The sequence below is a fragment of the Astatotilapia calliptera genome, chromosome 5 (assembly GCF_964374335.1).
Source record: "Astatotilapia calliptera chromosome 5, fAstCal68.1, whole genome shotgun sequence".
In the NCBI taxonomy this organism is placed as follows: Eukaryota; Metazoa; Chordata; class Actinopteri; order Cichliformes; family Cichlidae; genus Astatotilapia; species Astatotilapia calliptera.
In genome coordinates, this window is record NC_137426.1 from 36,338,922 (window position 1) to 36,365,912 (window position 26,991).

The following is a 26,991-nucleotide window of genomic DNA, read 5'->3' on the forward strand; positions in this document are numbered from 1 at the left end:
AAGGGCTGCCCAAAGAACATCTGGATTAAGACATACGGCTTCAAAAAGTTTTGGTGCTTTACAGTAGCCGCATAGACACCAGTAGTTTTACCTGACTCTCTCGTCCTCATGTGACGGATTGTTTTCATCTTCATCTAAACTAAGTGCTGGTTGACTATTTTCATTCTCTCTCTCGGTTTGCTCTGGTTCAAACTGGAAAGGCTGAACAGAAGCCATTTCCAGTGCACTGCTAACTGTGAACTGGATGCGGTGCAACCGTATGACGTCACTACCCAGAGTGCATTGAGAACTAAATAGGCGTGAAAGCGGGAGTGAATGTGAACACGAACGGTTGTCTGTCTCTGTGTGTTGGCCCTGCGACAGACTGGCAACCTGTCCAGGGTGTACCTTGCCTCTCGCCCCATGACAGCTGGGATAGGCTCCAGCGCCCCCCGCAACCCTGAAAAAGGACAAGCGGAAGCGAATGGATGGATGGATGGTGCTTAAGGAAAACATTTGGCGTATTTTAGTACCACATATGTGTTATTGAAAGCACAGTACATATTTTAGCGCAAAGATGTCTTAATAGCCGGGGTTCCCTTTAACCAATGTGAAGGATTGCATGGATCTTCCTTTTGTTGTCTTGTATTACAAACTTATACAAAATAGTTGCAATTAAGTTGCACTAATTTAAGGAGAAGTGTATCCTTTTCAGCTTCTATGATGTGGTATTTCTCACACATTAAACTATCCCAGATACCAAAAGGCGAGAGGCGGGGTACACCCTGGACAGGTCACTAATCTGACACAGGGCTAACACATTGAGAAAGACAGCCATTCATACCTATGGGCAATTTAGAATCACCAGTCAATCTAATCCCACTAACTGCATGTCTTTGGACTGTGGGAGGAAGTGGAGAGAACTCCCACAAACACAGGCAGAACATGCAAATTCCACACAGAAAGACCTGGCCAGATGAGTCAAACTCAGGACCTTCTTGCTGTGAGGCAACAGCCCTAACTACCGCACCACTGTGCTGCTCTGAATTAAATTAACTGTAGATATTTAATTTAACTAGGCTATATTTACCTTTTAAACCTTGCTGTCCTGTGCTTTAGATCACAAAGATTCAAATTAGACAAACAAGTGTCCTCAGTTGTGAAAACGAGTTTTTACCAGCTACGCTAAATCTCCAAGGCAAGGCCCTATATTCCACATAAAGACCTTGGACAGCTTATCCATGCCTTTATTACTTCGAGACTAGACTGTTGCAATTCTCTGTGCATGGGCCTCCAATTCTCTCTCCTCCAGCGTTTGCAATTAGTTCAAAATGCCACAACACGCCTCTTAACTGGCACCAGAAGGCATGATCACATCACCCCTGTTCTAGCCAATCTACACTGGCTCCCTGTTAAATACCGTATCATATTTAAAATCCTTTTGTATACTTTTAAAAATGGCGCCCAGTTACCTAACAGACTTTCTCGACGTGTATAGCCCCAACAGAGCACTCAGATCCTCTAATGGCTCTAACTTTTGTGATGTGTAGCTCGTTAGTCTGTTTTAATTTTGAAAAAGTGTCTAGCCTCAAAGGATTCCCTTTCTTTGTCCCTGTCACAATGACACGTCATTGGTCGATAGAGATATTTTATCCAAAAATGTATTATGCGTATACATTTGTCATTGTTATGTTTCTATTTTGACAAAACAGAATACTGTGTCAAAGCCTAAAAGGGAAACTGAGTAAAAATGCATCAGAATTACAGCCTGATGAATTCTGCAAGACAAACATTTCCTTCAGGTTTCCTTTTTTCTCACAAAAAGTGAAAAGAGAGACAGAAGATAGAACATAGAGAAAAGACTGAAAATTTATTTTCAGAGTAAAATTTGTGGAACAGCAACATGAGGTCAGACAGCCTGAAAACCCCCACAAGATATCTGCAAATTAAGCCCCACATGTATGAGGGCTCCTACAGTAGCCAGCATCTGTGATGAGACGTAGAAGCCATGTATAACCTGACCTCCTAACCACTTAGCTGCAACCTTTCACTCACAAGATTTCATTCATTGCCCAGTGTGTGCCAAGCAGGTGGAGCTCTTCACTTGTTCTAATAAAATGCCTTGGGTCAGAAAGAATAATGTGTGACATTTCAGAGACTCCGTGTGGAGCTGAAAATTAAAGCAAGGAAAAGGAGAGTCACACAGAGTGAGAGCGCTTACCTCCCATCCCTGTCCCAGTCGTAAACGTCCACCTTGACTGTCCTGGAGGGAGGTGAGACAAGGAAGCCAAGGTGAGATAGACATAGGTGAGATTTACAGAAGATAAGAGGGAGTGTGAGGGTGAGAAAGTGAAATGGCAGGAAGCCAATAGGGAGAGACCATCAGAAAGTTGAGTAAGTTAACTTTTCTTCAAAGGATGTTTCACATTATGAAATCAATTAAAATAATGGTGACCCTAAAGTTATACAGCTTACCAATGTCAAAAATTATATAATTATATAATATATAAAAATTCATTCAATAATGAAAATAATGGAAAAAATAATACGTATAATGGATTATATATTTGAAATAAGACAACTTTAAAAAACATTGTAGGCCTTCTTCCTTAAAGTCGGTGCTATGACTCAGATTCTTTCAGTCGTGCGATCATCCATGTGACCGTGCGCTGTGCTTTAGAGTATGAGGTGGAGTGACTCTTGTTACTTCTTGTTCTTTTCCTGTACAGGTTGATTGCCTGTGTGAGATGCAGGTCCAGTTTTCTGTGACTTAAACAGCTACTGTGTAAGAAGTAATTAAATGTAATTAAATTCAATAAATTTATATGTTACACAGCAGAAACTTGTATTTGTTTTATAGTCGGATTTATTGTTATTTTAGTGTTTATTCTTGAGTGTAGTTTGGATTTTATTTGCATGATTTTACTTTGATATTTGTATTGCGTTTTTTGGACAATTTTATTGTGGGATTTTTAGTGTAAAAAGTATTTATGCATGCTTTCTTCCTCAGGGAATAAACTTTCTTTGATTAGACCTACTCAGTCTCTGTGCCCTGGTTTTCTGATACACATACTCCTCGTATTTAAAGAACCTCCTGATGTGAGGTTTAGGCCCACCAGCTTTAGTGTCTAAACAAACAGCACCCAATCTCAACAATAGTCCGCTCAACCTGCTTTAGTTTGTACAGTAAAGACCCTACAAGATTTGAGACAAAGCCCCAACAATCAGATGATATCCTTGCTGATAGGAGTTTATTTAGGCTACGTTCACACTAATGCATTGTTGTTTGAAAACGCATCGTTTTCTCTCCGTTTTGACCTCCCGTCCACACTGAGACGGCGCTTTCCTCAAGGAAAAAGGCAGCGTTTTGAAAACGCTCTCGAAAACGCATACATTTCAAAACGCAGCTGTTCCGTTGCAGTGTGGACACACGAAAACGTAGACTTTCTAAAACGATGACGTATTTTAGTCATGTGACGCAGTCATGTGACCAAATAAACAAAGATAGCAGAGTACATTATACAGCGGTTGTTTTGACTGCCCTAAAAAAGATGAATATCAGTTTGTACGCGCTCCAGATAGCTTTTCTTTAAATTCTTTAATTCTCACTCGCTTTTGCAGCTTTGTACTTTTGTGTTACTCGTAGCAACAACTCCCCCTCATTGTTAGTCCATTTAAAAATGTATTATGTCTGATCATGGCAGCCCAATAACAGGCCCTAAGCACCAGCCATAGAGGCAGGAATATACCAAAGCCAACAAGTCCGTCCAAAGGTGCCCTAGAGACTATCCACCATATAGTAGCAGAACATAAGATGTAAAGAACAGTATACACTGAGAGGCTTAACCAAGTGGCTGAGATAGTATATATGGACTAGAAGTCCCAAATACCCAATACAAGACACCACCAAAGGAGGTGGAGAACAACAAGGTCCTATGGCACCAAAAGTTCCAGACAGACAAGCAGCTGCTGGCAAACTAACCAGACAGTAGTGCAGGGGTGTCGAACTCCACGCCTCTAGGGCCGGTGTCCTGCAGTCTTTAGATCTCACCCTGGGTCAACACACCTGAATCACATGATTAGTTCCTTACCAGGCCTCTGGAGAACCTCAAGGCATGTTGAGGAGGTAATTTAGCCATTTAAATAAGCTGTGCTGGATCAAGGACACATCTAAAACCTGCAGGACACCGGCCCTTGAGGCCTGGAGTTTGACACCCCTGTAGCAGTGGGTGACAAGGAGCAGAAGACAAAAAATTGTGATAGATATGGCAAACCCAACAGACAGCAACATCAGGAAGGAGGACAAGAAAATAGAGAAGGAACAACTGGAGCAGATGTGGAAAGTAAAGTCCAAAGCAGTCCTGGTGGTAACAGGAACATAAGGAGTTGTAACCCTGATACTGGAAGAGCAGCTCCAGCAGAATCCGAGTGTATAAGAGGTCTCTGTGCAGAAGAACACAGTCCTAGGTACACCTAAGATACTGCGAAGAACCCTCAAAATTCCAGGCCTCTAATAGAGGACTCAAAATTTAGCATCACACATATACCCCCCACACATTCATCCTAGCCATTATTAACAGTAGTCTGACCTCTAGTGTGGTGCCAAATTTTTTAAAGATGCTATTGTGCAACCCTTTTCTTAACCTTTTTTTGTCGAGCCTGTCTCCAAGCTACCTTTGTTGCCTAAACTCCTTTAAAATTTTGTCTACTCTCAATTTAAGTCCCTCCTGTATGAATATGAAATTCTAGAAGTGTTCCAATCTTGTTTTAAAACTCACCACAGCACTGAATCTGCTCTATTAAGAGTCTGGTGATGACAGACACTTTGTGCTCCAGTGGATGATGAGAGGCATCCCCACAGATACAGCAGCCATGGAAGCAGAAGAATATCCTATTAAGAAGGCCCTGAGTAAATGTGGTTATCCCAACTGGACATTCACTTCAGGTGCGAAGAAAGACAACTACTGTCTAAGGGAAAATCCTTAGTAATCCCTTATTTGTCGGTTGATTTAGGCTTAGATGTACATACTGTGCGTGTGTGTTTGCTGCTTATTACTTCTGCATTAGTCTCAATAACACCAGCACTGGCCTGACACTGAGTTCACGGCCGACTGCTGGCATTATTCTGACCACCACAGAGTTCAGCTTTATACAGGATTCAGTATGAATATGGAAAGACAAACCTCAAATCTTCAATTTGAAGACAGACCCAGTTTAAGAAAGAAGATGATGTTTCTGCATAAGTCTGAAGTCCTGATGAGTACAAGTGAACCTTCAGATGTTCTATGCTTTTCATGGATGAAGTCATGGAACTTCTACAGTCGAAAATGTAATGAGAACTTGGTTGGGGCTCCTTCACCCTCCTTCAGCTCATCTATATTTCTAGGTTGGGTTTTTTCTTATCTTCCTCCTGACAATACCTCTATGGGTTTAAGGTTAGGGACGCTGGTTGTCCAATAAAGCACAGTATGTCATGAGACTATGGCAGCAGACAGTGAGGAAAGAGGATAAGGACCCAAATGCATACATGTACAGGCAGTAGTGGGTTTTAACAAAACATGAGCCGTTTATTAAAAGCTGAATGAAAATACTAGCAAGAGGCAAAACAGGAACTGAGGCTTAACTAACAGAACTAAACTGGATGAATTAACTTGGACATGGAACCTGGAAACATGGACAAGAGAAGCAGATGTCCTGATAAGAGACAAAGAGAAAACAGACAAAATATATACGCACACGAGGGTGATTAGGGAGAATGGAAACACACAGGAAACACAGCTGGAAAGACTTGACAAAGACACAAGGAAAGCAAAACTAGCATTGACACTCTGTAGCTGCATCAAATTTCCATGATATAACCAAATTCTGACTAGCAGACTGTGACCTAGACATAGTGTAGGTGGCAAACGTCTGTGACAAATTAGCCTGCACAGCAACAGACATGTGCAGATCAACAATGCATAATATGGAGAGCAGGAGAGAGTACGACCGTGCAGCGTTTAAAGCTTGGAAGTACTCACATTACTTTGAGTTTGATTCCGTAAAAAATTACAAAAACATTAGCGTCTGCTGTTCACTCTGCGTGGGAAGAAAACGTCTTTCTACAGCAAAAAATTAAACTTCTGAGCGAGCTCCGAGCACGCTGCCACGGGAATGTGACATTCACAGAGAAACCCCCGGATCCTCCCACTGACATGAACGCTGTGGCACCGGGCAAACCTCCACCCGCCCCACTCCTGCTAAACAGGTGACAACAGATTTAAGAGACAGGACTTAGTGCTGCTCAATCTTTGATTTTATAAATTTTTTGGTGTGTTTTACTTGCATCTATTTGAAAAAGTGTAAACACAAAACTTTTTTTTTTAATTTTATAAGCTGGAATCTGCAGAAAAGGTTTAAATGTTAAACACATTTCTTCCAGTCAGAGACTGCTGCATATAATTTAATTTTTGCTTGATGCAATGTGCATGAAACTAAAGATTAAAACTAATAAAAAAAATTTTCAAAACAGACTTTTTCATTTGCTTCACTTTTATATGATGGATTATGCAGAAAAAATTGAACTGGGCTGAAAGATCTGTTGCTTTATTACTTATTCAGGTTGTGCATCATGTTTTTAAAAAGTACCGTAATAAAGTAACCAATTACTTTTGAAAATAAGTAATCGGTAAAGTAATGGGATTACTTTTTGGAGCAGTAATCAGTAATTAGTAACTAATTATTATTTTCAAGTAACTTGACCAACACTGGTAAAGACATATATTAAAGAGGTGAGAGCTCTTTTGTCTGACTACAAATTAGTAGGAAATTAAATTTGAAGTAGTAGCTGTCGGGTTTTTGTCTTTATTTTTTTTATTTATTTATTTTTTTGCAGTAGCTGACCCTGTGTTAGCTCAATATAAACCTTTATATTCGATAGCATAATGATTTAAAATAAGAAAGTAATCAGTGCACTGTTCTCTCACCTGTCATAGTCTCCATTACAAAGTGCTCGAACAGGAATAGTAAATGACTGCCAGACAGGGTTTAGGTTGTTTTTGATCACCTCAGTCTTGTGGCAGATCGTAAACCTGCAAACAAAAGGAGACATCTCAACATAAATGAAATGTCAGGAGGGGGGAGTTTTTTTTTTATCATGAAACACAAGTTGGTGGGCTCTAGGATTGACAGGAAATAGTGAACAAAATGTGTCCCTGGATACCACATATCCCTGGTTAAATAATGACATTTGGTAAGGCTTCATGCTACTAAGTGTTACTAAGTGTTTTATCCTATTGTAAAGTGTCCTTGGGTGACTTGAAAGGCGCTCATAAATAAAATTTATTATTATTATTATTATTATTACTCATCATCTAAATGAAATGTAACATTAGACACCAGAAACAGTCCAGAGTAAACAGAAAGTTTTCATCCTGAACTATATTTTTGAAATACTTAAAACTTAAACGAAGTACAAATTAAAACATTCTACTTCAGTGTAGAGAAAATCTATAACCACTTCTTCCTTCTGAAGAGTTAGTACCTTTCACTCTCCTCATGGGACTGGATCCAAAAGACAAATGTGTTAGCGTTTTTTTTTACTCACCGGCAGTAATAAGGCCAGAACTGGAACAGAGGAGCAGCGCTTTTCTTTAGATGGACAGCTAACAGATTGACTGCATATCAGAGGATATACAGTTTCTCTAACAATTCATACATTCCAAACAAAACACTCACGTGCCATCCTCGTTGCTCCGGTAGAAGACAAGGAAAGGATCAGACTTGCCAAAGAAATCCTTTTTATCCAGCTTGTTTGCACAAAACTGCATAGTGGCTATGTCCTAGGAAAACAAGAACAGTTTCTTTCAGGATCCGGTCTATCTTCAAGTTTATTTTTTAAGAATGAACTTGTGAATTTTTGAACATAATTTGACAATAAGTACTTAAAAGAGGATGTTGTCTAGCAAACTGTAATATCCGTAGACAAAAAGTCTATTGAGCACATGACTCAAACCCAACAAGAACTTTACCTAGTGGCAACAGGATATAACACAGAGCCATTTAACATTTAATAATAATAATAATGGATTGCATTTATATAGCGCTTTTCAAGGCACTCAAAGCACTTTACAATACCACTATTCATTCACTCTCACATTCACACACTGGTGGAGGCAGCTACAGTTGTAGCCACAGCTGCCCTGGGGCAGACTGACAGAAGCGAGGCTGCCATATTGTACCATTGGCCCCTCTGGCCAAGACAGGTAGGCGGTAGGGGATCAAACCGGCGACCTTCCGGTTACAGGTGCACTTCCCAAACCCCTGAGCCATGGTCAGTGCTGAAGACAGCACATCAACAAGCTCTGAGCACAAGATACAGGCTGGGGTCTATCACACCAGTCTTGTCTGTGAAGACCAGTCCAATGGTCTTGACAGAGAGTTGGGGAATGGCTGCAATCACAGCATTGTAAGATGGTGAAAGATATACCCTTAGGCCCCCTCCTCGATTCAGAGATGGTCTTTCCCTTTTCACGTAAATGACCTCCTTGACTCCCCGCTCGATGTGTACATCCTCATGATTGAAAGAGTGTCCACTGGCCTGGAGGTGTAAATAGACTGCGGAGTCCTCGCCTGACGAATTCTTCATCGTACCATCAGCTTTGCTAGAGGTTGTTTGGTTTCCCTGGTGTATAAATCATCAGCGTACACTATATTACTCTATTTGTGTCGGGTGGTTTAAAAGCCACCCGACACAAATAGTTTAGAAATGTTTAGAAAAAATGCTTCTCAACTGTTCCGATAGTCCTGACACATAAGGGTTTTCACTTAGGCAACAGTTGTCCTTCAATCCTGGATCGGGTGGAGCTTTCTTTCCATTGATCAGTGATCTTTGATCAATGAGCTTCGATCAGTGGGCTTTGATAAGTGGTAGTTGATCAATCGTCATGAGAATTAATGATCAAGGAACTGACCTCCCAGCCCATTGTTCATTCAGTGGTGCTGGTTTCAGTCATTCTGCAAATGTACTGTTTATAAGGTTGGGGAGACCTGCAGTCAGCTGAGACTCAAGAAGTCACTTGGATGAGTGACGAAATGTTTCTTCCACTGAAAACACTACGTCCAGAGGAACAGAATCCACCTTTTGGGATCCTCAGAAAGATGGTCATCCATATGCTGTTTTGTGTCTCTGCTTCATCTTCAGCAAAGATATGATCCAGAGATTGAAAATCCCATTGGTCCTTGGGTTCTGGGCATGGGCCTACTTCTGTGAATGGCTGGAATACAGTGGGGCAAAAAAGTCAGCCACCGATTGTGCAAGTTCCCCCACTTAAAATGATGACAGAGGTCAGTAATTTGCACCAGAGGTACACTTCAACTGTGAGAGAGAGAATGTGAAAAAAAATTCCATGAATTCACATGGTAGGATTTGTAAAGAATTTATTCGTAAATTAGGGTGGCAAATAAGTATTTGGTCACCTCAAACAAGGAAAATCTCTGGCTCTCACAGACCTGTAACGTCCCCTGTAAGAAGCTTTTCTGTCCCCCACTCGTTACCTGTATGAATGGCACCTGTTTGAACTCATCATCTGTATAAAAGACACCTGTCCACAGCCTCAAACAGTCAGACTCCAAACTCCGCCATGGCCAAGACCAAAGAGCTTTCGAAGGACACCAGGAAAAGTATTGTAGACCTGCACCAGACTGGGAAGAGTGAATCTACAATAGGCAAGCAGCTTGGTGTGAAAAAATCAACTGTGGGAGCAATCATCAGAAAATGGAAGACATACAAGACCACTGATAATCTCCCTCGATCTGGGGCTCCACGCAAGATCTCATCCCGTGGGGTCAAAATGATCATGAGAACGGTGAGCAAAGATCCCAGAACCACACGGGGGGACCTGGTGAATGACCTGCAGAGAGCTGGGACCAAAGTAACAAAGGTCACCATCAGTAACACACTACAACGGCAGGGAATCAAATCCCACAGTGCCAGACGTGTTCCGCTGCTGAAGCCAGTGCATGTCCAGGCCCGTCTGAAGTTTGCCAGAGAGCACATGGATGATACAGCAGAGGATTGGGAGAATGTCATGTGGTCAGATGAAACCAAAGTAGAACTTTTTGGTATAAACTCAACTCGTTGTGTTTGGAGGAAGAAGAATACTGAGTTGCATCCCAAGAACACCATACCTACTGTGAAGCATGGGGGTGGAAACATCATGCTATGGGGCTGTTTTTCTGCCAAGGGGACAGGACGACTGATCCGTGTTAAGGACAGAATGAATGGGGCCATGTATCATGAGATTTTGAGCCAAAACCTCCTTCCATCAGTGAGAACTTTGAAGATGAAACGAGGCTGGGTCTTCCAACATGACAATGATCCAAAACACACCGCCCGGGCAACAAAGGAGTGGCTCCGTAAGAAGCATTTGAAAGTCCTGGAGTGGCCTAGCCAGTCTCCAGACCTCAACCCCATAGAAAATCTGTGGCGGGAGTTGAAAGTCCGTGTTGCTCGGCGACAGCCCCAAAACATCACTGCTCTCGAGAAGATCTGCATGGAGGAATGGGCCAAAATACCAGCTACTGTGTGTGCAAACCTGGTAAAGACCTATAGTAAACGTTTGACCTCTGTTATTGCCAACAAAGGTTATGTTACAAAGTATTGAGTTGTATTTTTGTTATTGACCAAATACTTATTTTCCACCCTGATTTACGAATAAATTCTTTACAAATCCTACCATGTGGATTCATGGATTTTTCTTTCACATTCTGTCTCTCACAGTTGAAGTGTACCTCTGGTGCAAATTACTGACCTCTGTCATCATTTTAAGTGGGGGAACTTGCACAATCGGTGGCTGACTAAATACTTTTTTGCCCCACTGTATTTCTACCAATTTGTTTTGTTTCTTTAAGAAAGAAAGAATGAGGTTCTGGTGCAAAAGGTATTGCAGTACTGGGTTGACCGTTAATTGAAATGTATAGAAGATAGATTGTTGCTCAGAGACAAACATTTGAACAATAAATCCAACAGGGCTCTCAGAGTTCTCAAGGACTCTTGAGCTGTCACCACCACCACGAGTCTGATAGTGAAGCAAAGAAGGTCAAACCTGATTACATATATACATAACAGTAATCTGATCTTCTTCAACATGGATATAAAAAACAAAGTGTAAAATAAGGATTTATAATTCATGAGCAGCTCTTCTCATCACACTGAGAGTATGATGCAAATTACAAAATTATCCTGAAGTCCTTTAAATGGTCATTCAATATCCAGGTAATTTAAATTTACTTGGTTAACAAATGGAAACACAGACTGTGGCCATCATGAGGTCGGGCTGCCATGCTTAACTTTCTAACTCCTCTTACTGTTTGTATCACAAGGTTCATCTAAGCTGATACTAACTCTGCAGTTACTCAGCTCCTCAGCGGTGAAGATGATGGTTCCACACTTCTTCCCAGGAATACCACTAAGAAAGTGAGAGAGAAAAGTGTAAGATACAGGACAACAAGTATTTAAAAAAAGATTTGTGGCTGACAATAAAAGAATAATACTTAAAACTTAGGCTACGTTCACACTGCAGGTCTTAATGCTCAATTCCGATTTTTTGATCAAATCCGATTTTTTTGTCTGCTCGTTCACACTACAAATAAAATGCGACAGCAAACGCTCTCTAGTGTGAACGCTCAAAGCGGCCCGCATGCGCAAAAGAAGATGTCACACACAACGCGCTCTGTTTAGACCCAGAGCAACAGTATTGTTTGACTGATGGCCGTTAATATAAAGACTTCGGTCTTCACGTTTCCCAATTTTTGCTTTAAGTTATTTTGTTATTTACATAATAATGTAAATAACCTAATAATGATCCTTATTGCCGTTTAAGAGAGGAGCGGTGCTTCAAAGGATAGCTGTAGATTTCTGTCAGAATCTGCAGATTATACAGTACAAATAAAATGTTTACGTTGTCTTCCCAACAGTTTCACTGACATCTACACTGGATGGCCAGGAAGCGTTCGCGATGTCTTCTCGGGCGCTTCTCTGGCGCTGATAATTGGCTTCAGTCTTGTGTCGGTGACGTAAAAGGTGGATTTAATGCGACTTGACCGTTCAAACAGCAGTCGCTTTCTAAAACATCGGATATGTATCGGATTCAGTACCACATACGAAAGTGACCCAGATCGGATTTGAAAATATCGGATTTGCGCCGTTCACACTGTCATAGCATGATCGGATATGGGTCGCATAGGGTCAAAAAATCGGATTTGATGCGCTTTCGCCTGCAGTGTGAACGTAGCCTAAGTATGGATCATTCAGATCAAGCTATAGTTTACTGTTCTCTGGGAAAATCTGACTACTTCCCAATTTCAGCCTATGCTAAATTTTTAGTGCCAGTAACTTTCCATCACAGTGATTAATCTCAGCAGCTGTTTACTGGCCCAGGAGCTGATTCCTACAAGTTATCATTGTCAGATATAGGAGAGGATAAAAGAGGAATTCTGGAGGCTCAGGAGGCACGTCACCATGATTGTTTCCAATCAGAAGTCAACCTGTCATCGAATTTGTCTCAGAGGAAAGAGCACTTTTCATTCAGTGATGAATTACAAAACAATCTCGGCAATTGTATTAAAATTTCATTAAGATTAGAAAATGAAATGTGAAGTCATTTCTCACAGAGAGAAATCACCTGCTAGAGCAAAGGCTCTGTGCCCTTTTCTCTGCTTGTGCCCTGTTGCAAACTGCTGGAAGTGATGCTTTGTTGTTGCTTTTTCATGAATTTACTATACTTACAATCTATCTGCCTCCAACTAACAACCATGTTTTCAGGATATTAGTATATACTCATAGGTCATTTTTAAGATCTGATTTATTCCCCAGTTTGTAAATTGGAGTTCCATGTTGTTGGAACATCATGGAAACCTGAGTGATAGATTAATCATATGTGTTATTGGAAACATCAAAGAATCTTTGTGAGCATTTCTAAAATAAATATTCAAACCATACACATCTTTAACTTTAGATTTTTTAAAAATTTGTCTATAATAGCGGCCACATCTGATTCTGAATAACATAACATCTTTAATTTAGGAATAGAGGGTGTCTGACTATTTATTGTAACATCATCACTTTCAGTGCAACCTAGCTCCTTCAAGCCTCTTGACAGATTTAAGTATTGGGTTTTGGGACTATGTCATGAAATGCTGAGCAGTTTACTGCATCAGTAAATAAGATAAGATAAGATAACCTTTATTAGTCCCACACGTGGGAAATTTGTTTTGTCACAGCAGGAAGTGGACAGTGCAAAAGTTATGAGGCAAAAATTAGAATACAATAAGAATAAATACAGTACACAACTGTACAGAATAGAATAAAATAAAATACTATATACAGTAGAATAAAATAAAATAAATATACAATAAGATAAAAATAGAATACAAATACAAATACAAATAAAAATAATTATTCAAGCGTGTATTTGCTTGTTTCCTTGGTTTTTCAGTTAAATGGACCATATTGAAGCGGTTGCTTATCTCTTTCAGATTTCTCATATCATTCTTATCAACCCAGTTAACAGAGGTGGTGGTTTACGACACCAACTGTCTTCCATCTATAATCCCGTTTTGAGACTCTTCCCAGCGCCTTAACACCCACTTACATCCTGGGTCATTTGACCTCAGTGAATCACATGATAGGGTGTGACAAGGTCTCACAGTGGGTTTACCTGAAACACCCGTTTTCACACCTTGGCTCCTGTTATTAGGCAGAGGATCAATAGGGGGTCCATGACCCTCTTAGGGATACTCCCTAAGGGCTTAAAATCTGGGATTCTCCACCAATTGCTCTTAGAACTGAAGAAGCTTCTCGGATGAAACGTCTTCAAGAAAGTGTAATATCATCAGGCCGCTCAATTTGAGATCATCTTATTTTGTGCATAGATGCACACCGTCTTAATTATAGAGACATCATGAAACCACACCTGTCTAGTTTGGGGCCCATAATTCTCCTGGTCCTAGTCTGAAATATCTGAGATCTGTGTGCAAGCAAATTACACCCTGACAAAGAAAAGCAGATAATTAAAAGTTTTTCAAGACAAGTTGAAGCCAGATAGAGAAGTGGGGAAACCTTTATCATCCTCTTGATAATTCCCTGTGGTTGCAGGTCACACTCCACCTCACAGTGTGACACAGCGATTCGTTCCATCCACTCAAAGCTGCGCTTCTGTCTGATGCTGCACTGTGATTAAAACGCCAGCTGAGATTCAAGGATGTTGCCATAAACAACTGTGACAATGTACACAGGCACCAACACACCGCTACACATGCACACTACATTATGCAGGAGGGATAGTCGGAAGATTCCACACAAACAAAGAATATATTATCCTTGAGAGACTGTTTTCTGTGACCTTAAACTGATTTTGCTTCATTTAGTCCATTGTCCCTTCTGCTGGTTCGTTTATGAACCCAGTCACGTAACCGTAGCTGCATGAGGGCAGGTAAAACTCAAAGATTTGGCTTGAAACAAGTATTAATTCCAACACTTCTGACAATTTCATCTCAGTTTGGTTTTCTCTGCTGGCCCTCTCACTTAAACAAAGAAAGCTATCAGTGATACATGAGTGTCTGTGAGCAGTTCTGATAATGAATTTGCAAGGTCATGTGGGATATTGAAGATACCTTGAGCCTCTCTCGACTGTCACAGAACCTCCTATTCACATTCCTGCTGCTGATACAGCCTAGCTGTAGTTAAACTGCAGTAACGTCACAGAAGCCTGTGCATGGCAGGACAAAACAGGTAACTACAACACAGATGAAGAAAATAAGTTAAATGTGGACGACATCAGGGCGTGGGTGTGTGTGTGTGTGTTTTAAGGTGGGGAGGGGTCTCAGCAGGCCTTTTCCAACATATTTTTTGTCATCCAACCACTTCAGTTTTTCACTGCCTAATGTGGGTTTCCCACTCCCACATATGTTAGACAAGATAACACAAACACAATCACAATTACTCTACAGTAACACAGTCATGTAAAATTGCACACAAAAGCCTTCTCATTTTGTTTTATGCAAGGACATTTTTGACATTAAACAAAATACTCCAACAACAATGATATGAAAGTTGAGGGGAAAAGAATGAAAAACAGAACAGGCGGCAGCGTGGATTTTCTCACTTTGAATATCTCTAGCAAGATACTTAAATATAGTTGTGTGTGGACCAAAACCTGAGACCTCTGTCCTACAACTGTTCTTCATAGATCTGAGAAAATACACTTATATAGCAAAAATACACATTCTTAACCTGAATTAGACTGATAATGTCCTCACGTTTGCAAAGCAGCCTGTAGTCACCCACTAGTTAGTTTAGCTGAGCATGAAGACTGGATTTGTCCAGTATTTAGTATACTGTACGGACATAAGTACTGGGTCAACTACAAATGACTACACATTATATTTTTATTACCCTGTCTTCCTCCCCTCACCCCAGCAGATGGCCCCGCCCCTCCCTGAGCCTGGTTCTGCTGGAGGTTTCCTCCTGTTAAAAGGGAGTTTTTCCTTCCCACTGTCACCAACGAGCTTCTCATAGGGGATCGTATGATTGTTTGGTTTTTCTCTGTATGCATTATTGTAAGGTCTACCTTACAATATAAAGTGCCTTGAGGTGACTGTTGTTGTTATTTGGCGCTGTATAAATAAAACTAAATTGAATCATACCTACACATACCTGCTCTACCATAGAAACCCATTCCATGAAACTCCCAAAACACTGTTTTTGTGCTAATGTTAATGCCCAAGTAAGCTTGGAACTCTGTGATGTTTAAGCACTATGTGCCTTAGCACTCTCCAATGCCACTCTCTAACTTAAATGGTCTGCCACATTTTGGCTAAGTTGCTGTCATCCCTAAGCACTTCCAGTTTTGCATTTGGCATTCTGTTACAGTACAGTGGTAAAATTCATCTCTTCAGAATAATAATGGATTGGATTTATATAGCACTTTTCAAGGCACCCAAAGCGCTTTACAATGCCACTATTCATTCACTCTCACATTTACACACTGGTGGAGACAAGCTACGGTTGTAGCCACAGCTGCCCTGGGGCAGACTGACAGAAGCGAGGCTGCCATATCGCGCCATCGGCCCCTCTGGCCAACACCAGTAGGCGGTAGGTGAAGTGTCTTGCCCAAGGACACAACGATCAGGACAGAGAGCCCGGGGATCGAACCGGCGACCTTCCGGTTACAGATACGCTTCCCAACCCCCTGAGCCACGGTCGCCACAGAAGAAACCATTGTGTGTAAGACTCATTGCATCTGTACAAGAACCATTGTTCTACAGAACAGACAAGATGTTTCCAGTGGTATTTGTTTTAAAATGATTAAATGAGGGATTTCAGAAGAAACCTATGAATTACCTAAAGGATATATGTTTGAAAAGTGCATCCAGTAAAAAATGCAACTGAGGATATATCCAGTCCAAAGGACAACACGTGGAGGTCTTGGACTTCAAACAAAAAGCAGAACTTCTTCACAGTTTTACCAACGTTGCTGTGGAACAAGCTAAAACAATAGTCACGCTAAAACAACCATTAACCAAGGAAATAATGTCATTGAAACTCAGTCCAATTAGTTTGGTGCAGTGGTGGACGACGGACGGGTTCCGGCTGGGATCTTTGCTGACCCAGCATCTCTGGAAGTAACACACGCTTCGATTCCCTTAAGCTCCGTGGTCAGAGCCATTCATCCAGCAACTTATGTTGTGGGCCGCTACTCTACGATGGCACCGCAAGGTGACTTGACCTGTTCCACTGTGCTGATCACTGCACCACAGGTGGCAATAAAAACAGAGCATGATGCTCTTCCTCTCTCCAACTACCAGATTTGCAGCTCACCTATACTGTAGGTGCACTTGCCCACTCTGCCTCACCTATGAAGTCCACCAACCATCCACCAGAAATGCCAGCAGAACCTACTGTCTATTAAACACAGTTATTCCAGTGTCCGTTATGCCAGTTGAACTCAAATCCCTTCTAACTACACTCCCTAATTCAGTCAATATAATTATTGCTCATGTAGGTACCAGTGACACCACCTGGCAACAGTCAAACATGACAAAATCTGACTTTAGCACTCTGGTAGACTCTGGTATCTTAAGAGTGTTATATTTGTGTTATATTTGACCCTATTCTAAACGTGGTACCGTCCAGTTTTTTGTTTTTGTTTTTTACATTGACTACTGCTGACAAGTTTGTTATAGCAAATAGAAACTAAGCTGAACTATTAAGTTCCACCCCTTAAATCTCATGTTCATGCAGAAGAGTCCTTAAATTCTTTTATCAATATTTGCACTGTTATCCTTGATTCTGTTGCTCCTTTGAGATCTTAGTGCCCTAAATTAAAACATGAGCCTTGGCTAAATGAGTCTACTCGGGCGCTCTGTCAACAATGTAGGAGAGCAGAAAGGAAGGGGGATGAATAAATTCTGGTGTCTTATGAAAATAATTTTAACAGATATCAGGAGGTTTTCAGGGCCTCAAGAAAAAAACAAACAAACAAAAAAACACTTTTCCAATTTGCTTTATTCTCATTCCCATAGACTGAAGTTCCGCTTCACTACCATCAAGCATGACCTTAACAACATCTGTTTTTCCAAGTATGTCTCCTGTACTGTGACAGCTTTCTAAAATGTTTTCATCCATAGGATCTCACTTCTCAGGACTACATTGTACAATGATTTTCTGCCCAACAACTAATATTGTTGACAGGTTGAAACCTACTAATGTAAATTTGGCATTATTCGCTCTCGTCTGTTTACATCAAATCAAATCAAATCACTTTTATTGTCACATCACATGTGCAGGCACACTGGCACAGCACGTGCGAGTGAAATTCTTGTGTGCGAGCCCCACAAGCAACAGAGATGTGCAAACACAACAACACAAACGAGCAAAATACAAGAATGGCCAACCTGAAACTAATAAATATATGTACAATATATAATAGTGTATGCATTTCTGGATGTGTATACTAAATATTTTCCTACGTGTGTGTGTGTGTGTGTGTGTGTGTGTGTGTGTGTGTGTGTGTGTGTGTGTGTGTGTGTGTGTGTATACACATTTTTACAAATTAAATAGTAAAAAATAAAAAAAAATAAAAATAATAATAATAATAATAATAAAATATATAAAATATAAAATATACAGAGTTGAATATGTGCAAAACAAGTGGCATTTACATACAGTGTGGAGTGCATAATGTTGAAGTTCCAGTAGTGAAGCTGAGGTGTCTATCACGTGTTCAGCAGTCTGATGGCCTGATGGAAAAAGCTGTCTCTCAGTCTGCTGGTACGGGACCGGATGCTGCAGAACCTCCTTCCTGATGGAAGCAGTCTGAACAGTTTATGGCTGGGGTGACTGGAGTCCTTGATGATCCTCCCCGCTTTCCTCAGGCAGCGCTTCCTGTAGATGTCTTGGAGGGAGGGAAGCTCACCTCCAATTATCCGTTCAGAGCACCGCACTACTCGCTGGAGAGCTTTGCAGTTGTAGGCGGTGCTGTTGCCATACCAGGTGGTGATGCATCCAGTGAGGATGCTCTCAATGGCACAGTGATAGAAGGTCCTGAGGATGCGGGGGCTCATGCCGAATCTTTTCAGTCTCCTGAGAAAGAAGAGGCGCTGCTGCGCCTTCTTCACTGTTTTGTTTGTGTGTACTGACCACGTAAGATCCTCAGCCAGATGTACTCCAAGGAACCGGAAGCTGCTCACTCTCTCCACAGCAGCGCCGTTGATGGTGATGGGGGTGTGTACTTCTCTGCACCTCCGGAAGTCCACTATCAACTCCTTTGTCTTTGCGACGTTGAGGGTGAGATGGTTGTCTTGACACCAGTGGGTCAGGGCGCTGACCTCCTCCCTGTAAGCTGTCTCATCACTGTTGGTGATAAGACCCACCACTGTAGTGTCGTCCGCAAACTTCACAATGATGTTGGAGTTGTTAGTGGCTGTGCAGTCGTAGGTGTAGAGTGAGTACAGGAGAGGGCTCAGTACACACCCCTGTGGAGCACCAGTGTTCAGTGTGATGGGGGATGAGGTGATGCTGCCCAGTCTGACCACTTGGCGTCTGTCAGACAGGAAGCTAAGGATCCAGCTGCAGAGGGAGCTGCTCAGTCCTAGATCCTGCAGTTTCCTGTCCAGCTTCGAGGGAACGATGGTATTGAATGCTGAGCTGTAATCTACAAACAGCATTCTCACATATCTCTCTTCTCCAGGTGTGACAGGGCAGTGTGTAGTGTCAGGGCTATGGCATCATCAGTGGACCTGTTGTGGCGGTATGCGAACTGTAGAGGGTCCAGTGAGTCGGGTAGTGCAGAGCAGATGAAGTCCCTGACCAGCTTCTCGAAGCATTTGCTTACGATGGGGGTCAGGGCTACAGGTCGCCAGTCGTTCAATGAGGAGATGGTGGAGGATTTGGGTACAGGGACGATGGTGGCCATTTTGAAGCAGGCTGGGACTACAGACAGAGAGAGGGAAAGGTTGAAGATGTGCGTGAACACTCCAGCCAGCTGAGCCGCACATGACTTGAGGACGTGGCCGGGAATCCCGTCCAGACCAGTAGCTTTGCGCGCGTTCATCTTCCTGAAGCACTTCCGCACATCCTCCTCAGACACAGTGTGCGCACATACACGTTTTCATGTAATTGTGTCATCAATTTTAACAATTATCTCTCTATCAAAAGTATCTAAAGTGTTAGAGAAATTGTTTTTTTCAGCAGTTGTAGTTTTTGGTGAGGTTTTTCAGTCTGACTCCAAATTGAATTACAAAGAACCTACTCTTTCAAGAGTTTTTCATGACCTTTTAGTGGCCTTTTATGTATTGTTGATCCTAGTGACTCCACTGTACTTGAGATCTTACTGATAATACAGTGGACCACAACATGCGGATCTCACATCTTGTGAGCTCGTTGATGTATCGGTATTTGTTGCACTAATTGATTCTAGTCTTATTTGACTAATAAGTCTTTCTTTCAGTGTTAGCCGTTGATGTTGTAACCTGTGGTGTACCTCAGGGTTCTATTCTCACAGTGCCGACCTGTGTCACAGTACAGCTAATATGAACACTGTGCTTTATCCATTCCTATTTTTGTCATTTGTGTTTGAGATGATTGCCTTGCTGGAACACACAACTGTGTCCAAGTTTTAACCATGTAGCATCTGATTTCAGATGAAGTCCTACTTCTTCATTATCTCATCCACCCAGTGCAATACATCAGTACTACTGGCAACAAAATAACCCCAGAACATGATGCTCCCGTCACCATGCTTGAAAGCTGGTATTGTATTTTTGTCTCATCTGACCATAAAACTTTTATCCAGAAGGCATTTCTCTGGTTGATGTGGGCAGCTGCAGATTTCAGGGGAGCTTGACGATGTAAATTTTGAGGCAATTGGGGTTTTTCTCTTGGTCAGTCCATGGTGATGTAAAACTTGCTTCACTGAAGATATTGGCATTGGTTCATCTCAGGCTTAAGACTAGGATGTTCAGGAACAACCCAGAAACCACCAACTATGGAACGGTTACTCATGGGAAGTGACATAGTACAGTTCCCTTGATAAAGAAACTTGACTGTTATTTTATTTTTCTACGCAAAAGAAGACCTGCAAATCTGCTTGTTTTTAGACTTCTTCATTATTAATGTGAGTTAAATTGTGTCCAGCAATCACACTGCCTTTAAGATTAGTCCTGCTCCGAAATCATGCATTTGTGTCCTAACTCTAGCTTCATACAGCACCTCATGACATTTTGAAGTTCAGATTTTTACAGTAGCCGAGTTATGAGATTGTATTTAATGGTTTTATAAATCTTTTACTTTGCAGCTCTTCTCACCAACCATTTTACTACCTTATCACAACCTACAGAATCAATTTTTTTTAAAGTGAACCCAAAGGCTCTTATAAGAGCCACCCCTCTGTGTTCTTTTCTGCTTTGATCTCTTCTTTTCTATTACATTTTAATCTGTTCCTTTCCCAACTTTTTATTCTGTTCACCTCTGGGTATTTATGCCACCACCCCACTCATCCCTGCTGTTTGTTTGTGTGTCTTATAATGGCAACCTGAAACTAATATACTGGAAGCTGCACTGCTGGATGAAGACAGCTTTGTTGAAGGCACACCAGCTCCTGCAGCTTGCGCCTTCGCAAGATAAACAGTGATGGTAATTCCTTAACCAGTGACTACCAAGAAGGCTGTTTTAAACATTTTGACTTCTTCCTGTTTTCACTGCATTGTTTTATCACCCTTTGCAGTAATCATAAGTAAATGTTCTTTACAGCTATAAGTAATATTTCTCCTGTGAGTTGAGTGAGTGTGTATGTGATGCAAATAAAGTGTTAATTCCACCAGTGACCATCACGAAGTTCAATATAATCCAGCAATGTCAACTTTAGATTTCAACAGCTGATATGAGCACATTATAGTCAGGCCTTATAGCAGCCACCCTTTACTTTGCTGGCAGCACTGCAAACCCTCGGCCTTCTCTTAATGAGCTTCATGACATAGTCACCTGAAATAACAATGATTACAATGAAACACATCATACATCTATAGTAATATTAAAAAACCAGAAGGTGGCAGTGTATGGAGTGACACATCAGTGTCCAATGTAGTGGTTTATGTGCAAGTATACGATCAACACTGACACAAATACAAGAAAAGAGCCTTTGAAAGGCTTTACACTGTAGTGACCACTACGCGTGAAAGGGTTAATGGGGTTGGGACCATCAGCTGTGTTGGTCAGAAAGTTGGTACACAGCTGACAGCCCTATGTGACAACTGTTAGAATTCATATTATGGAAAGAACCAATCAGCTAAGTAAAGAGAAGCGACGGTCCATCATTACTTTAAGAACTGAAGGTCAGTCAATCTGGAAAATTACAAAAACTTTGTAATGTGTTCCCGAGTGCAGTCACAAAAACCGCCAAGCGCTGCTGCTGCTGAGGATAAATTCATCCGAGTCACCAGCCTCAGAAATCACAAATTAACAGCACCTGAGATTAGAGCCCAGATAAATGCAGCACAGAGTTCCAGTAGCAGACACATCTCTACATCAACTGTTCAGAGGAGACTGTATGCATCAGACCTTTTGGATCATCATTTATTTTTCAACAGCACAATGACGCCAAACACACCTCCAGTCTGTGTGAGGGCTACTTGACCAAGAAGGAGAGTGATGGAGTGCTCTGGCAGATGGCCTGGCCTCCACAGTCACCTGACCTAAAACCAATCGAGATGAGACGGACCGCAGAGTGAAGGCAAAAGTGCTCAGCATATCTGGGAACTCCTTCCCAACTGTTGGAAAACCATTTCAGGCGACTACCTCCTGAAGCTCATCGAGAGAATGCCAAGAGTGTGCAAAGCAGTGATCAAAGCAAAGGGTGGCTGTTTTAAAGACTCTAAAATATAAAACATGTTTTGAGCTATTTCACACTTTTTGGTTTACCGCATAATTTCATATGTGTTCATTCATAGTTTTGATGCCTTCAGAATCTACAATGTAAATAGTCATGAAAATAAAGAAAAACCATTAAACGAGAAGGTGTGTCCAAACTTGACTGGCAGTGTAGGTGCAATGATTTATTAAAATGTGCAAGCATACATGGATATACAGTATATAAGGCAGAAACAGTTTGCACAGGTCTATGGGAGAACACTGTAATACCAGAAAAGTCACCATTTGTTCACATGTACAGTTGTATAATTTTACAACACAGCTAACTATTCTGATGACTTTGTAATGTCCGCTATTTAAATTTCAAACCAAACCACATATTACAGATATACAGCTGGGACTTCCATCCTGGTATGCATTTACTGCATTGGCAGTGTGTTTGGGATCATTGCCGTGCTGAAAAATGAAGCTGTTGCTGATTAGATGCTTTGAAAATGGTTCAGCGATGGATCCAAATTTGATGGTACTTTTCTGTGTTCACAATTCCATCTGTTTTGAAAAAACCCCAAACCACTGGCTGAAGTGCATTTCCAAACCATGACAGCGCCTCCACTGCCTTATAGGGCATTTTGTAGTTTGTTTACTCTGGTCTGAAATTTGTAAACCTGTAGACTTTTTCCACACAGAGATGAACTGTAATGCATTGCTACAAACTACATAATGTTCAGTACACTTACTGGCCAGATGTGTCTGGGGCATTTCATGGCTAGTTGGTAACCTGTACCTTACACATGTACATTGGTAACATGTACCTTATACAGCTATGGTACCTTGCTGAATGTCTGAATGCAAAGCATATGTGGCTATGGGAAGGTGTTTAGGCCTCTCTTGCACAGACATGCAACATTGCTTGCATTTTCCACACAAAATTTCAAATCAACTCAAAATGCACTTTAAAATGTCCTTTTTTGAACTCCAGATTGCTCAGATTGCAGATTTTGTACCATTATTTATTGTACAGTATTTTACAGCATTGCTGTTTTGTTTGATTGTGTTCTTAAGGTGCCCTTTGAGTGCCTTGAATAGGATCATTGTGATTCAAATGAGAAATTCATTTTCTCAAATATCATGTAATATAATTTATGCATAGTTTTAAAATAAGCACTTAGCTGCAGTTCATATATAGTGTAAAAACTACTTCAGCAGATGAGAGAAACATATTGCCCCATAATTTTGTACTTATATTTCCACCTATAAATCCATTTTAAATAGAGAAAATGGAATGCTCTCCTCGCAGCCTGTCATTAGGCTGCACTGATGGGCTCTAGCAGTTTGCCCCATATAGGCTGGCTGTCATCATAGCCACTCAGCAGAGAGAGAGATGTCCTGTGTGGTCAGTGTGATTACTCTGGCAGCGGTGAGACATCACTGACCCTGTCGTGCTTGTGGATGAATGGGTGCCATAGTGGCATATAAATTGGTAATAATAATAATAATAATAATAATAGCAAGACTCTAGAGAGTTCCTGGCTAGAGTGAATGAGTGACATCCTGAGGCAGGCAATATGCATAGTGTGTCCTCATTTTCACAATGACTACGTTAATTATATGAGATAATTGCAGTTTTAGACTTTTATTAATACTAATTTCATTTTTTAAATAACAAAAATTTAGACCACCCTTCACGTGGTTTAATATGTCTAATTATCTTTAATGGCCTAAATTACTTGGCATTTTCTGCTCAGTAGAACTGACCCTAGGGGGGGAATTCATAATACACAACTACATGCATCCATCCAACCATCCATCCATTTTCTACTGCTTATCTGTGGCTGGGGTGCAAGGGAAGCAGCCTAAACAGAGAAAACCCAGGTCCCTTCTCCTCAGCCACACCTTCACCAGCGCATCCTGGGCCTCCTCCCAGTAGCACATGCCCTTAGAACAGGGGTGGGCAATTCCAGGTCTTGAGGGCCGGTGTCCTGCAGGTTTTAGATCTCACCTTGGGTCAACACACCTGAATCACATGATTAGTTCGTTACCAGGCCTCTGGAGAACTTCAAAACATGTTGAGGAGCTAATTTAGCCATTTAAATCAGCTGTGCTGGTTCAAGGACACACCTAAAACCTGCAGGGACACCGGCCCTCGAGGCCTGGAGTTGCCCACCCCTGCCTTAGAACCTCACCCAGGAGCCACCCAGATGGCGTTCTAAATGAGATGCCCAAACTACTTCAGCTGGCTCCTTTTGATGTCAGGAAGTAGCGGCTGTACTCTGAGTCCCTTGTGAATAACTGAACTTCTCACCCTTTCTCTCCAGGCACGCTTTGGAAAAGTTCATTTCTGCTGCTTGTATCTGTAATCTCATTGTTACCCTGAGCTTATGATCACAGGTGAGGGAAGGGATGTAGATCAACCAGTAAACTGACAGCTTTCCTTTTATGCTCAGCTCTCTCTTCACCACAGCGGACAGCTACAGTGTCTTGCTCTACTCTCCACTTATTCATGAAAAAAACCATGAGATTCTTAAACTTCTCCACTTGGGGCAGCAACTTGTCAGAGTAAACACTCTACTCTTTTCCTGCTGAGAACCTTGGACTTGGAGGTGCTAATTCTCATTCTGCCACTTCACACTTAGCCCCAGTGCGAGCTGCAGGCCACCACCCGGTGAGCCGGCTCATCCACAAAAAGCACAGATGAGATCCTGAAGTTCATTTTGCTCTGCCCAGAAATTCTATTCATAAAACTCATGAGATTAACAGGGCAGCACTGCTCAGGACTTTCTTGTGAGCACCTACACACAAACAAGTTAAGAAATTATAAAGAGCTTCAAGCTTGCTTTCACATTGTTGTATTTCAGAATCTGTTGGGGTTTTTTTTTAATAAAAAGGCATAAAGAGTTTGTTTGGATTAGCTAAACTGCAGCAGCCCTGCAACCTGTAACTACAGATGTTCCTGGTGAAATGTAACGATAACAGCCAGTCAAGTTCACACAGTCACATTTTATAGGCTGTTGTTTAAAATAACAAGAACATAAAGACTAGCTATGTTACTATTAGTGATGGGATTTCCGGCTCTTTTTAGAGAACCGGCTCTTTCGGCTCGGCTCACTAAAAAGAGCCGGCTCTTTCAGCTCCCAACCGGCTCTGCAGGTTGCATTGTTTCTTTCATTAATTTATTATCAAAAACAATATAAAATTATGTACAAAAGGAATTACTGATGTAAAAAAATGTGGTTTTATTTATATACATTTATATGTACGTGTTTCAGAATTTGTGCGTGTTTTGGAGTTTGTACTTGTTTTGGAGTTTGTACGTGCTGTGTGTCTAGGGGCCACCGTAAATATACTTTTATTTATTCACTCCACATAAAATGTAATAAATAAACTATAAAATACAAAAACTAACTATTTACATTTCAACTTTTAACTATTAAAATTTTCCCTCCCGCTCTGTTCCTGTGCTACTGCGCTGTAACTACCGCCCCTCCCCCCTCTGCACAGTGCAAGCACAAGGCTCACGTGCGGAGTGAAGCGAAAAAAAGTGCGAGAGAGAGGGTGAGCAAAAGAAAAAAAGCACGACTCCCAATAAGGAGCTGGCTCACGTCGTTCACTTCAAAGAGCCGCCGCTATGAGCCATTTCTTTCGCAACCGACACATCACTAGTTACTATGCAGCTACAGCCCCTGGCACGCCTAAGATGTCTAATATAGCAGCAGTACTACGATGGATAACTACAATGGCATATTTGTCTCATAACTTGCCAGTATAGCAATTCTGTGGTGATGCAAGCACATATATTTGTAATGTTGCTGAAGGTAAAGTTAGCTTTGTGACCTCTGCTCCTTGATGCTGCTTCCACTTTACAAAGCACAACAGTCACCATTTGGCCATAGGACTAAATATATTTATTGGCAATAAAGACAAATACGGTATATAGTATGCAGGAAATTCTTAACTGTATGCCACATTATGTGTTTGAATGAGGCATGTTGTACAAAAAGCTTTGAGTATCAGTAAAGTGCTATCTAAGAAGCAGTCCATTTACAATACAACTACACTAACCACACTACCGTTCCTCTAATGGCCACTTGAAGCCATTATGAAAAAAGCTAGGGGAAAATTTAGTGGTGTGCCTGCTCTGATTAGCAGGTATGCACGCACACAGGCAGTCGAAAGTTTCCCTTTATTACGCTATTTTGTGTATCTGTGCTGTTGGGGGTCATGTTAAAATACAAATAAGATATACAAATAACAGGACTCTTATTTTTAGTTTTTATTTATTTTAAGTTAGTGAAGTCTAACATATTTGCTTTACAGAAGGGAAAAGGCTGACTTTATATCCTGAAAGCTGGGGAAATTGTCTAAGAAGATTCAATGCAGACAGCAGTAAGGTTAATGGCTTGGAAAGAAAAAGCAGGAGGATCATCTGCATCAAGCGAGACCTTGTGCTCTGTGTTTCTCCAAATCCCAGATACTTCTTTGCAACTACAAAAAGGTAATGGCAAGGGGTTCTATGGCCAGATCAAAAAGCAGAGGCCTGAGAGGGCTTCCCTGGCGACAATTGGACATTAGTCTGTATTGTAGCAGACGACTGAGAGTACAGTAGTTTA

General features: G+C 41.3%; 1 protein-coding gene across 1 annotated transcript in view; it reads right to left on the reverse strand.

Moving 5' to 3' along the window:
• LOC113023039 (copine-9-like) overlaps positions 1–26,991 on the reverse strand; it is a 193,359-nt gene that overhangs the window by 58,057 nt on the left and 108,311 nt on the right. The window contains exons 8-11 of the mRNA XM_080302167.1: positions 11,363–11,426; positions 7,696–7,799; positions 6,945–7,049; positions 2,201–2,242 (exon numbers count right to left, since the gene is read on the reverse strand). Coding sequence (XP_080158293.1) covers positions 2,201–2,242; positions 6,945–7,049; positions 7,696–7,799; positions 11,363–11,426 — 315 coding nt within the window. The remainder of the gene's footprint in view (positions 1–2,200; positions 2,243–6,944; positions 7,050–7,695; positions 7,800–11,362; positions 11,427–26,991) is intronic.